At 43.7% G+C, this 14,088-nt stretch overlaps 1 protein-coding gene across 1 annotated transcript in view; it reads right to left on the reverse strand.

The window, feature by feature from the left end:
* Positions 1–2,186, reverse strand: part of PLA2G15 (phospholipase A2 group XV) — a 32,632-nt gene extending 30,446 nt beyond the window's left edge. Inside the window, exon 1 of the mRNA XM_019505920.1 lies at positions 1,978–2,186. Within this exon, the coding sequence (XP_019361465.1) occupies positions 1,978–2,098 (121 nt within the window). The 5' untranslated portion in view covers positions 2,099–2,186. The remainder of the gene's footprint in view (positions 1–1,977) is intronic.
* Between the last annotated feature and the right edge of the window lie 11,902 nt (positions 2,187–14,088).

Raw genomic sequence — 14,088 nt, forward strand, 5'->3', positions numbered from 1 at the left:
CCAAAAAAAAAAAAAAAAAAAAAAAGACCACCCCCCCAAAAACCCACCGAACACAAAACTGCCCAAGAAAACATCATATTTTGATACTCAAAAATGAGCTATTAACAGGTCCCTGCCCTGAAAACGTTGTACCCTTTCAAAAACACAGACAAACAAAACAACTGTATATGGTCATAATAGATAGAATTTAAGCAATCTTTTAAACATGAAGTTGGAAAAAGCTTGAGTATTTCCTGAGGATTTTTCCCAGTATCCATCAAGTTAGGACTGATCAAAGCAAGGAGTCAGAAGAAAAGGAAGCAAATGACAGCATAGGAACAAATCAGAATATTAAAAGGTGGAGAAGTTCTAAAAGCTTTAGCTGAAACTTGGAGAAGAGCTTCAGCCACTCTGGTTACTCCCAGTCATCTGCTTATCGCATGACTGCTTTCAAATCTCATTCACCCATCATGTGGCTGATATCCGATACTGGATCAGGGAGGACTATTCCCCTTCCAGTTTTATTCCAGTACATAAATACACTTCTTCAGAATACATGCCAAAGTTTATTGCCAACATACAATGTTAGGAAGGAAGCAGAGTGGAAAGCATAAAAACCTGCTTCTAATGAGCAAAAACAGGACTGAAAGCAGATTGCTCTTCAGTCCTGGAGTTTAACACCAGACTGGTGTCCTTTCCCTCCCCCTGCCTTAATTCATCATGTCATCCAGCAAATTGGCCCAGAATCCACTTGAAGGATGCAAGAGTCTCTGCACAGCAGCATATTGGATTACAGCTAGTTACAATTTAAAGCATTTATGTTTTTCAATAGCATTTTCTGTAAAGACTTGTCGAGCATCATCTGTAAATCAAATAGACCTTGACCCCTGTGGTCTACCAGGAGATTCTTCTCCACTCTCTTCTAAGATCACGTTGGCATAGCAAGAATGCAAGATGCGCCCAAGATATTCATAGTAGTGCTAACAAAGATTTACATTAGTATCAAGAGCAAATGCATCTCTACTTAAGCTCCTCAGGGTACATTCTGCCATTACTATTCCCCTGAAGACCAAGGTGTCTGTAAATAGGCATGTGCCTAAGGAAGAGTTGAGAGCGAGCAAAGCTGGCAAACTTTTTTTTTTAAAAAAAAAACAAAAGACAAAACAAAATAAAGCGTTACTATGTTTTGAAAGCTTTTTAAGCAAACACTTTGTATTTGCACAAGAAGTTCCAGCCTCCAGATCAGCATTTCTTTTCTCCATGAAATGTTCTCCAGAAGCAGATCTGGAATAGTCAAAACACTCCATCGTTTTGTGTATATTTATCAGCTCCATTAGCTTACCCTAAGTGTTCCACGTGCTTTGGAGTAGGACCAGCAACTATTTTAAATCAACATGCATAACTGCTGGGGCCGGAAGCCTAAGCCTTGAACTGTATTAATTGGACTCACAGGTATTTTCGTAGAAGGAGCCATTACACTAACACGTTGCTGCCCCTGGGGCACTTTCCACACTGCAGGCAACCGAAACACAGTAGGCACAGGGGGTGGATTTCAGCCAGCTTGTGATGATGAGGGTGGAAAGAGAGCAAGCATTTCCCCGGGACTGCCCCCAGCATCCAAGGAGGCAAAGGACCCCGGGAGAACACAGGGGGGAACTCCTGGGAGGATTCATTTATAGGTGTAGATAAATAAAATTCCTTTTCTCATATTTTTGCATGCGAGAATTATAACTTAATACCGATGTCTAGATAGTCAATGACCTGCCTAAAAAGCACCAATGGTAAAGCCCCACGCTGCCTTCATCCGCCGGCGGGGACCCGGCAGAGCTCCTCGCTCGCCTCCAGCCCCTTGCTACAGCTGGGCAAACTCCCCCCTCAGCCCCCGATCCGAGTCCCAGCCCTCGGGCGCGTCCCAGGAGCCGCCACCCGCCCACTCCAGAGAGCTGGAGGCCGAGGCCCCTGGGGAGGGTCCTGCGCCTGCGGAGCCGCAGCCCTTACCCAGCACGACGGGCGGCCCCGGGGGGCGGCTCGGCGGGCAGGCACTGGGGACGGTAAGCAGCAACAGCGGCAGCAGCAGAGGGGCGAGGAGGCGGAGCCTAGCGCCGGGCGGCTGCACCATCTCGGCCGCGCATAACCGCGGCTGCCCCGGCAGCGCAGCCCGACAGCTCTGCCGACCTGAACCCACAGCCTGGGCGTCCGCCCGGCACCGGCAGAAGAGCGGGGCTCACAGCCAATGCGCGGCGGCCGCCCCTCCCTCCCGCCCAATCAGCGCGGAGCTGGCGCCCCGGCCTCTGCCAGCCCTGACCAACCAGCGCACAGCGCCCGATCCGCTCCGCCCCGCCGGGACACAAACACCCAGCCGGGGAGAGAAGGTGGGGGGATGGGTCGGGGGGGGGGTTGTGCTGCGATCAGTGCGCGCGCGCGGGGGGTGTCAGTAGGCACGTTTGTGTGTGTGCAGGGGTGTCAGTGTCTACCAGTGTGTGGGGAGGGGTGTTGGTGTCCGGATCAATGTCAATGTGGGTGTATGTATATGTGGGGGGGTTTCAGTGTGTGCGTGTGTGGGAGGGAAGGGTGTCAATCTAGGGGGTATCGGTGTCTGTGTGGGAGGGTGTCAGCGTGGGTGCAAGAGTGCGGGATACAGATGACCTTGTGGTTAAACCTGGTTGCATTTTGGGGGATGTTCAGTGCACTGAACAATAGAAGCTGTCAGTTTGCAGGAACAAGAGGGGCATACATACAGGATGCTGGAGCTAACTCCCTTCCAGCTGCAAAGGGACCAGGCCAGGCAGTCACTTTTGAGGGCAGCACACTGAACTTGGACTCTAGCCCTGAAGAGTCTGTGAGCAGATTGCTATATTGTATCATGGAGACCTACTGTTTGGCATGTTTGGAAGGGGAGGGTTGGAGGCTGGGGGGAAGAGAAATGATTTGGCCTTTATACAAGCAATGAACTCCACCAAAGTTATGGCATAGGACTTTTAAAAATGGAAGTAGCAGAACCCATCAGGCTTCAATGCATAAAACAACTTTAAGTAGAAATCCTGCCTATTGGCACATTATCCTACAGCCCACTCCAAGTTGTATGGTGGTGGTTTGTGTGTGCACAGCCACCTTTAACCTAAGCATCTGGTTCTGACTATTACTGGAAGCGAGATACTAGAGTAGAGTCACAAATGGCATGGTTGAACCTGCATGGCAATTCCTGTGTACAACTTCCAGTACAGTTAGAAGGCAGGATACATATGCACCTCTATAGACTAAATAAAATATAGCACAAGCTTTTGTGGGCCCTCAGTCAGCATCATTTATAGAGCACCTGGGTTTTTCCCAGATATGTTCCTTCCCCTGGCAGGTCACACTCTAGGGCAGATTGTATCATGAATAGCGAGGGGGTGGGGAATGGTTAGGGATAGAGGAACCACCCCTCAATGGCCATTATAGTCTCAACAGCCCATTTGCACTGTGAACTGTAAAACTCAAATGACTCATTGCTGTGGCTATTTATCAGTTATCAGGATTCAGCAGTTTGGAACTCACACACAGAGACAACACAGAGCAGTCAGTACTGAATGGTGAGGTGATAAATAAAGGAATGATGTTGATAAGGAGTCAGAAAAAAGCAATGGGGGAGAGTTTGGGGCTGGCATGAAAAGTTAAGTGTATTTTTGCTCCACTTTCAGTCCCTACTTTAGCAGTAGAACAGGATTCAGTTTAAACCCTGGTTCACCAAATATTGACAGACCATAGAGCCAAAAGGAGATACTTGTCAAATCCCCAAGCAGGTAACGTTGAGCTTCAGAATTTTCCAGGTTATATATGGCTTGGACAGACAAGTGACAGTTTCATGTCCTACTCAGTTTGCAAGTTTCATAATCATCACTTATACAGAAACTTCACCTAGACGCTGGAAGTCTGAGAATAGGGTATATCAACAATACTTCAGAACACCACTCATTCTTCTCCATGAGGTGGTACAACAACAGTCCTCTGTTCAAAACGCACTATGTATAGAGTATTTCTGCTCTCTGTGTTATACAGCCCTACACCCTGTAGACATAGGTCCTCTCAGCCCAGAAAACAGCTTGTGTTTCTTCCTCAAACTAACGGATTCATCTGCAGCCCAAATGCTGTTATTTAAATCTTTGCCTATCTAAGGAGGCCTGCTGTCAGCCCATCCTTCCCAAAAGTGAATGCCTCAGGATACATCAGGAATTTTTCCTCCTCAACAAGGAAGAATCACTCCCTCCTCTGACTGGGACACATTTGCAATTCCAAACAATCATCACTGCCCTATTTTTTAATATTAGGGCTGTTAACAGCTGAACTCTCATAGTTCAATAACTTGTCCACTCTGCAGACCAGTGGCAACCCAACAAACTATGTTTTCTCTTATGTGCAAAGCACTCTGGGCTTTATGTAAGTAATGACCACCAATACAAAGACTGTTGCTGCTATCCCCAGTCTACTAGTTGTCCACCAAGGAGATCTGAAAGATTCTCTGAAGGTCCTCAATCCCATTTCTCAATTAATACCAGATTTTTTTTGCACATACACACCCCCCCACCATACCTTAACAACTCTGTCTTCTGACTGATCCAGTTCATTTGATACTCTATAACATGCATAAATGGATAACCATCAACTTCCTGTTTCTATGCCACAACCACATACCCACGTGCCCATCACTATTATAGATTTCATAGATTTCATAGACATTAGGGCTGGAAGGGAAATCAGAATATCATCGAGTCCATCTTCTTTATCCATCATAATAATGCCACACTCTCTGCTCCCTCCTTAGCCTTCCCATCCCAGTCCCCAACACCACAACCCCTCTGTTTCTTTCTCAGTCTTTAATCTCCATTATCTTTATTTGCCTCTTCTTTGTTGCTCTTTCTGCTCTCTCCCACTTCATCACTATCATCCTCCTTCTTGTTGTTGTCATTGTCTTCTCTGGAGGTCTTGCTCCTGAACAATCTGTTCCAGTTTCTTCCCTTCCATGTGATCCCTGCTGTCTCCTCCCTGTAATCTTTTACTGTCTTCCTGTAAGCAGCCATGCATCTCACTCAGTCCCATTATGATGCAGTCCTCAACTGAGAGGTCTGTGTGGCTCTACATGAGCAGGTTCCTGGCCTTCCACATGTTGTTTCTGAAGCAGGACATAAACTGGTTCAAGTGGTTTGTTGGGGCCCCTTTCTGCTGGGTTATGTGTCCAAACAGCATTGCCACTCTGGTCAGGATCTTGACCACTGTCACCATCATGAGGAGTATAATTACTCTCCTCCATACCTCCCTGGCAGTACCAGAGGTGATGGTCAATTGTCTCCTCTTTCCACCAGCAGGTTTGCTTGGGGCAAGTTAAAGAGCCCCTCTACCCCTCTCTTAGACTTAGTGCCTGCATAGGGAGTGCCCAGTGGGCTACCTGCCAGTTCAAGTCCCTCTGTTCTTTCTGCAGGTCCTTGTGGAAGATTCATTCCCATACAGTTTGGCAGATGTTGCTGGGTATTGTGTCCATGGGCAATAGCCTGTTCCATGCCCTTACCACCTCTTGGATTTTATGGTGCTTCATTAGGGTCACTGGGGCCTCATTGCGTAGTTTGCATTTGCTCCAGAAGCACCCCAGGACTCTGTAGAACCATGGCAGCTCCAAGGTATGGGCATGTGTTGGGGGGTTTGTAGACCTCCCAGTATTGCAGCAGGTGCCCTGCAAAGTATCTTATGAAGCAGGCTGTTTTGGATTCTGCCCCAGTTGCCAATTTGCAGATACTTGGCCCAGAGGAACAAAAAAACATCAGGCATTCCTCAGCCCCCAGTCCATTTAGTCTTATACAACTTGGTCCTTGCAACCTTTTCCCACCTAGAGTTCTAAAAGGAGATGCACATGGCTCTTTGAATTCTATGGATGGTTTGCTCCAAGGGGAGGAAGACCAGTGTGGTATACAGAAGCACTGGTAGCAACACTGCCCTCATGACTGCCATGTGCACCCCCTGCCCCATCATTGACAGGCAGCATGTGTGCCAGTTCCAGTCTCTGTTTGACTTTCGCCTCAGTCTTTCCCATACTTACGGTTCTTTATAAAGAAGAACGTTAGGTGTTTCATGCCTAGCCAGGTAAAGGGAGCTGTTTAGCTTTTACTCCTGACAAAAGAGTAACTTTACAGCAGGACATCACCAGATTAACTAAGTGCAAATATAGTGACCAATACAGTGTATTGTGACAGACTAATTAATCGCCCTGCAAATGTGACACTTTAGACAATACCAGAACTGAATCCAGGAAGTCTGGGTTGCCAGTTAACCACAAAGCAACAAATCTAACATTACTTAAGTCACATGCTAGAGTACTTCTTTCAGTGATTATCTTGCATCAAAACCCAGCAGCCTTTGAAAAAATAAATACTGGTGGCTTACCCTTCTTCACTCCTATATGCAAGGAAGGAGAACAACAGCACTCTTGATGGAGCCCAAACTATTATCACTATAAAGAAGCTCCTCAAAACAATCTGTGCAGCTGACCATTCTTTTTTCAAAGATATTCCTTAGTTACGTCCAAACTAACTAGCAATCTAAATACGTTGTGAGAAACAACATTTTCCTCACAATTTGTCCAGTCAGGACAATACTCCAACCCTAAATAAGTGATAGTAAACATAAGAAACTAGAGCATTAGAATTGTCCATTCATATTAGAGACCTTAAGGATTTTATTTGCAACTTGCTAGGAATGCAAAAGCTACATCTAGGGTAGACAGGAGTTTTCACTCAAAACTTGGTCACTCAAAAACAGTCATATTCACAAACCTAACACTTGTATGATCTTATATTTTATTTGATTAGAATTTTTTTGGCTTAGTTCATTATTGGTGGTAGTTGTATTAACATTGCACGAGAATTATAGCCCTTGATGAGCTAGGCCCCCTAATACTAGAAATAAGGTTTTTTCTTGTACAGAGTTTATATGCTTACCTCATAATGAAAAAACACAGAGAGGAAAACCTAGCAAAAAAACAATGTTTTTTTTCTTTCTGTCAGTCCATTCTTAGCAACTGACAGAGTAGGCTATTACCTACAAATGCTCATGCCTCTATAAACCAGATAATCATTAAGGGGCCAGCCTACTCTGCTTTCCTAAAGCCAAGAAAAAGGAATCTGTGAAACATTTAATAATAAGCAGCAATCACCTCGTGTCCCCCATTTAGACAGTATCAAACGTTATATAGGCATTCTGGCAGAGATGAGTTTTGAGGAGAAATTTGTAAAAGGTCAGTATACTGGCTTTTTACAGAACTTAATATACACCCATAAACTAAATTCTGGTATATGCAGCCTCAGAATATTGGAACATCATGTTTGTGTTTGATTTTAAGATACTGAACTTAGTATAGTTCAACATGAATCATAAGTGCCAATTAATAAAGGATTTTTTAATGATTTGGTGTTGATACATCAAGCTATTAGTAAAAGTCCTATACTCTGCCAAAATAAAGTCCCCTCAACACAAGTTGTGGTCTCAACACAGCACAATTTTCTCAAATTGCATTTCAATTATATTTAAATTTTAGAGAGCCTGTTTCTGTAACTATTCAATCTTATTCAATAAATATTGAATATTAAACTGTTCAATAAATATTGCCAACATGAATGCTAGAATAAAGCTTAATAATACTGAACGTTGGTTGACTTACAGATGGCAACTTCTTCAATTGCATGCTGACACTTGCAGGACAAAATGAAGCCTATTAGATATGTACATTAAAGCTGTGCGAACCTTTGGTCCCTGATCCAATTCAGTGGAGATTTGGCCTGATTCAGTGGCCAAATCTCTGAATCCAAATCGAATCAGAGGACCCTTTAATCCAGGGGCGGGCGATTCGATTTGGGCAGAGGGCCACTTACCCGGTTTTGTCAAGCTGTCGAGGGCCACATGGGTAGCCCTGCCCCTTGACAGGCACCCCCTGGTCACCATCTTGGAACCAATGTGCGAGGGCCAGCACTGACTGGTGGGGCTCAAAGCGAGGTGCAGGCTGGCAGGGGTCTGTGGAGCCAGGCTGGGCTACACCAGCAGAGAGAGGGGGGAGCTGGCCCAGCTCCATAGAGCCCCTGCCAGCCAGGACCCTGTACCCTTGCTGCCCTGCCTCTGGGCCCTGCTGGCACTGGCCCCAACACTGGTGCAGGCCCCATGCTCCCAGTGCCCCCCAGCCCACAGTAAAGGTAGGGGGGCAGCATGCAGCATCGACCCCCTGCTCTCCGACAGGGAAGGAGCTGGTGCTAAGCACAGGGAAAAACCCCTCACCTGCCCCATGGCCCGTGCTCCCTGCTGCAGCTACTCACAGCCCATGCAGGGCTGTCCTGAGCAGACACAGGAAGCCCCAGGTGGGCTGCGAGCGGCTGCAGCACAGGGCACTGGCCACAGGGAGGGCGAGGGGTTGCTTCGCCCCTCCCCCCCCGCACTCATCTCCCATCAGGACTGCACACGATGGCAGCACCTGCAGCCCCCCTGCTTGCCGTGCTGGGCAATGTTTGCTGCTGCTGCCTGCCCCGAGCTTGCGTGCTGAGCAGCACAGGGGTGGTGGTGAGAAACATTGCCTGGTGCGGCAAGCGGGGGGCTGCAGCTGCACCGGAGCTGGCGCGAGGCCAGGCTGGCAGCAGGGGTGGGTTACAAGCTGGTGCTGAGCGCAGAGGGGGAAAGCGGCCCCTCGCCCACCCCGTGGCTGGTGCCTCACACTGCAGCCACTCCAGGCCCACGTGGGACTGCCAGTTTTTGCAGCACTTCTTTGTATATTATGAGAAGTCACAACTCACATTCAGAGCAGAAAGTTTATTGGCATTACCACTGAATATATTTTTCCTTCAAAGGAGATGTCACAGCTTTCTTCTATTTTTCACATATGCACCCAGCCCCTCTTATAAAAGAGGCACCATGGAAATTTTTATGCTTCCTCAATTGTCATACTGTGTTAGATGTCCCACTCAGACAATTTAAAGATTCAAATGCATTTCTACACTTGAAAATATGTACAGTTTATAGGGCAGCATTCGATACAGGATTTGCTGCTTCTCATTGTCTGTAGATCAAATTTTTCTGTCCAGTTACCAACCCTGAAAATTCAACTTGGCACTTGAAAATTGAGTCAAGTTCTTTCTATCATATACTGTTCGTAATCACCCTGCCTTACCTTCAACCTACCAGCAATAATGATTCTGAAGGTCCAATGAAGCCTCCAATGACATCAACACAACCTGACTGGCTTCCTGGTCTGCTTAAGTGTAATTTAGTACATGTGTAATTAGAATGTAATTACAAATTCTGTTGACAATGCAGGAAAAAATTTAAACCTGTTGTAACGGAGCCAGCAGGAGTAACAAACTGATAAACATTTGGTTTTGTTACCAACTTTGACTGAAAATACCCAGGATGCAGTCTGAATTAAAAAGTAATATTTTAACACAGTCATTTACTAGTTCATCTTAAGTATTTCTTTCTTTGGATTATTAGATATTGAAACATAACTCTACCTGATTTTCAGGGCAAGCCACTGCCTGTTTTTGTTGAGTCATACAGAAAGATAGGTTTCTGTTCTAATTTTTCTCACCAGTGCTGACAACTTGAGAGGATCATTCTGTTGCTTGCAACTAGTAAAGAATCAATTGTCACACACACAACTCTGTTAAGAGATCCTAGGTATTCACAATTAGTGAATACTTTTGATCTTAATCTTTCCACAGGTTATCATCTGTGTAAGGAAGAGCATATCATCTCTATACCTGACTGGAATTTTGCAAAAATTAATAAATATTTGTAAAGTACCCATGTAATTGAAATGAGTAGTACAGGGCATACTGTAATGAAATCAATAATTCCATCCTCATAGCAGGGTCTGAATAAGGCTAAGGACCACACACTGAATTTTGAAGATAAGACTATATTGAAAAACCACATTTTGGACACAAAAGGCAAAGGCTTTTATGGAAGAAACACTATGGATCATGTTATAATGATTTTATAATTATACATATAAACATGTGAGCTGAATTAAGGGTGCATGGATGTCTTAACTTTTAAGAGCTTTCCTTCTCAATCTTAACATGTTTTTCTAATGTAGGAATTTACATGCAAAGAACTATGTCTTTAAAAAAAACAACAAAGCACCGAACCCCACCCCCCTCCAGAAATTACATCATGTGATATCATGTCAGCACCTACATGGGTCATCACCAGCAGGGTTATCAACAAGGTCAGAACCTTTAGAACCACCACACAAGACCTTTGCCATGTGAGCTAACAGACTAGTTCATAGCAATAGAAAGCTCTCATCCTTTATGGACTAAAGGAAGATAAGACTATTTGCCAGTGGGTTTTACAGTTATTTGCTAGCAGCAGCAGCAGAACAGTCAGACTTAAAAATCGTGGGTTCTCCTTCCAGTCTCAGGAGCGCGGTGTGCTCAAGGAATCAGACTCCTTTGGACCTCCCCCAGACTGAACCCTTCTTCCCTGACCCATCTCTTCTCCATTCCCATTTCTTTTCCAAGTTCCATTCCCTTAGGTGGCATATTGCAGTCTCCACTCCTCAGGCTACACTCCTCCTGTTCTTTTTTGCTCAGTGGATCCTAAGCTTTCCCTCACAAGCCAATATCCCAGTCTCCTCTCAGTTCTTCATGTCTCTTCCTGCCTACTCCTTGGCCCTGTCTTCCTGTCAAGTCAATCCCAGTTTTCCCAGTTTAGTCTTCATGTAATCTATCTCCCCCTTTATCCTGTACCCGCTGTTTGCCTTCCCTGACTCCTCATCCAGTGTCCCTGCAACATTTTTGCAGCTCTTTGTTGCCATCTCTTTCCCAGCCAGCTTAAGTTCTTCTTTGTCTCCTCTTCCCCCTCAGTTTCATCCTCCGTTCATACTCCCAGTCTCCTCTACCCATGGCAACACATAAGATTTTAGTCAGTCCCTAATTCCCCTCACTGACTCTCAGTTCATTTCCTGTTTCCCCAATCTCCTTGACTAGCTCCTAGTCTCATTGCCTAACCAATCCCAGTCTTCTCTACTTTAATTGCTATAATTTCTCTTTTCTCTCTCGGATACCCCCAATCTCAGTCTTGCCAGACTCCTTATATCAGTTTATACCTTCTCCTTCATGATGGTCTGGCTTTTGCCCATTCTATGCTCAAAACATAAAACTTCCCTCTCTTCCACCCTGGCCTGGAACAACCATTAAATAGAAAATCCAGATTTGCCTCCATAGCCTTGAATTGGGTCTGCTTGGTCATTTTGCTAAGAGGCTCAAGCATGTTCAGTGAAGATAGAAGAAGAGTCTAGCTCAATGGTTCTCAGCCTTTCCAGACTCAAGGCACCTCTTGGAAAATGTCAGTTCTTAGTTGTAACATGATTTTTGACTATAGAAAAATAGAGCAATTTTTCTGTTGCTGACAACTCATAAAGATCACACTGGGTCAGAATGTTTTTAACAACATGGATTCCTATTTGAAAACTCTGGGCTTATCTCGTGAATCATGTTTACACATCTAACAACACTAACATTGTGTGGTAACCTACACCACCCTTGAAAGGATCTCATGGCTCCCCAGGGCGCTGTGGCACTGTGATTGAGAATCAGTTCTTTAGCTGTTAAGTTCTATCCAGTCTCTACAGAGCACACACAAACTGCCTTTTTTCAAAAGTTTGGTCAAATTTGGTTAGATTTTCAGAGCAAGTTACACCTTTCACTCAAAGAATAGCATGCAGACACATCTCAAGTCTCTGTTCCTACCCATTGTGGTAAACAAAGAATTTTATATACAATGTCATAAGACTTTTTTTTGTAATGGCTAATTATTTTTTCTAAGTCTCAGGAGCAGCTGAACCATTTTGGCTGCATTAAAGAAAAACAAAAACCAACAAGTCAGGCTAGGCAAATGCCCACCATGGGAAATTTCAGCTCAAATAGTTAAAATTTGACAAAGTTATAAGCCACCATAAACAGGGTTTGATATGGAAAGCATTAGGCAACCTTCCACTTCAATAATTGCCTTGGTTGCATTTAATTTTTGGATCTGATCCTAATATTTGACCCAAATTAGCCAACTGCAAGAATTCTATTCTAAAAAATGACTAAGTAGAACCTTCTCACTCAACAGATACGTTTCCCATGTGTATTGAAGGCTGTGCAATATACATTTGCTTTACTGACAAAAAGCATTACTATATTTTAGCACATAAATTAATCATAGCCATAGTATCAGCTGGAGTGTGTTTATTCTTTAGCATCATAATCAACAGAATTCTTTAAAACATATCAGTTACAAAAGTAATTAATCTCTTATATCACCACAAACCTCCATGGATCAGCAAAGGCGCGACTGAATATTGCAGCTTTAACTACTAGTCATGGTATCTGAGAAATAATCTATCTTGCTGCTCAAACTCCAAGCTCATTTTTTAGGGCTTTGTGGTTACTAAGACGTGGCAATTCTGGAACCACACAATGCCATATTTAGAGTTACTCTTCAAATAAGATCACGAGTTACACTGACCTTTTTAGTCTTTGTATCCCTAATGTTATAGGTTGATTGACCAGAGGTCATCACCTTAAACTTCTAAACTGTTTCCCCGGAGATTAGGTTTTAAATCAGACAGAAATATAGAGTAAGCAGAAAAAAAAAGAGTAATAGGAGCATGAAGGAGTAGAACTATGTGCTATGGGAATATATTAAATAAGGGCTGCAAATTTAAGCTCTATTTTCATGTAAAGTGAGTTGGTTAAACCCTTAGGGACAGATCATAACTTGCACAGCTTCCCACAACTATAATCACCTGACTATCATAGGATGCCTGCATGTTAGAGCATGACATTATTTTTCTCTGTCGGTAGAGTGGAAGCTACTTCCTCTTCTCTATTTCAGAATAGGACACAGAGTTGTCAGAGTCAATTTTTCCATTTTAATTGAAATCCCTGTGAATGTATTAGAAAGAGGGAATGGATTTTCCTTCTCCAGAACTAGTAGGTATACTTTGGTAGAAAGGTGAAAGCAGAAGTTCAGAGCTCTCTGAACATAAATGGAATAATTTGTTGAAAGGCTTTAAGTTACAAACTAGAGTAACAGGAGCACAGTAATATACCATGCAAACAGTAGGATATGTTAACTTTTTGGAACTTGACATGGATTAGGAAATTCATTTCAGACTTGTAGTCTACATACAATGAAAAGAGGAGTAGAGCATTATGCTTACTTTCTGATAGCTAAATAACAAGCATCCTCCTCCACTGTTGCACCCCATTCTGTGTTGGAGCTTGTTTGGGAATCAAAAAAATCATTGTGACATATAGATAGGGCTAACCAATATCAAGGATGTCCAGCAAAGCAGTTTTTTTGGTTTGGGGATGGGGGTGAGAAAAGAGGGCCCATAAATCATAAAAGATCTAGCTATTCTAAAAAGTATCTACTTCTTTGTAAAAACATACTAGAACTGGTTATTTAGATTCTGAAATATGAGTACATTTAGAAGAGCAAACAATGGCATTAATGAGTCATTTCAGATTTTACCTTTGAGGTTCAGCGAATTCCATTAGGTGTCATTAATGTTCCATTTCCTCTTTTTTTAGGTTTATGTTTTTCCAGTGCAGAAGGCTGAGGAATGACTCTGATACTATGACACTGATAACCCAACTCTAATAACATTCATTTTGTTGAAACACTTTTGACTTCAGCCTGTGGAAGATAATTTCTGGGATCATCTTCAGTGGTTAAGAATGGATAAATAAAAAGGTAGATTGAATTAAGAGGATATTTTTAACTGTGGTATCTGACTGAGGGAGTGGAATCATGTTTATCCAAATATGTACTACAGATCTCTCACTTTCTGATGCATACATCTGTGATAATGCAAATATTTTTCCAGGCAAGCAAGGTTCTTTGAATAGATGTGATATCTTTTATTAGACCAACTGAGTAGTTGGAAAAAAAGTTCTTAGCAAGCTTTCGGGCACAGTCACCCTTCTTCGGGCATAGGGAGTCTAGGCTATTCTGAGACTTCAAGGAATGAGAGAAGCTAAAAGTGTAGCAGGATGGCAGTGAGAATGTAAATAGGTAGAAATTAGGAAAACAAAAGGTAAAGCAGGG

Source organism: Gavialis gangeticus, unplaced genomic scaffold, assembly GCF_001723915.1.
Source record: "Gavialis gangeticus isolate Ggan-Ray unplaced genomic scaffold, GavGan_comp1, whole genome shotgun sequence".
In the NCBI taxonomy this organism is placed as follows: Eukaryota; Metazoa; Chordata; order Crocodylia; family Gavialidae; genus Gavialis; species Gavialis gangeticus.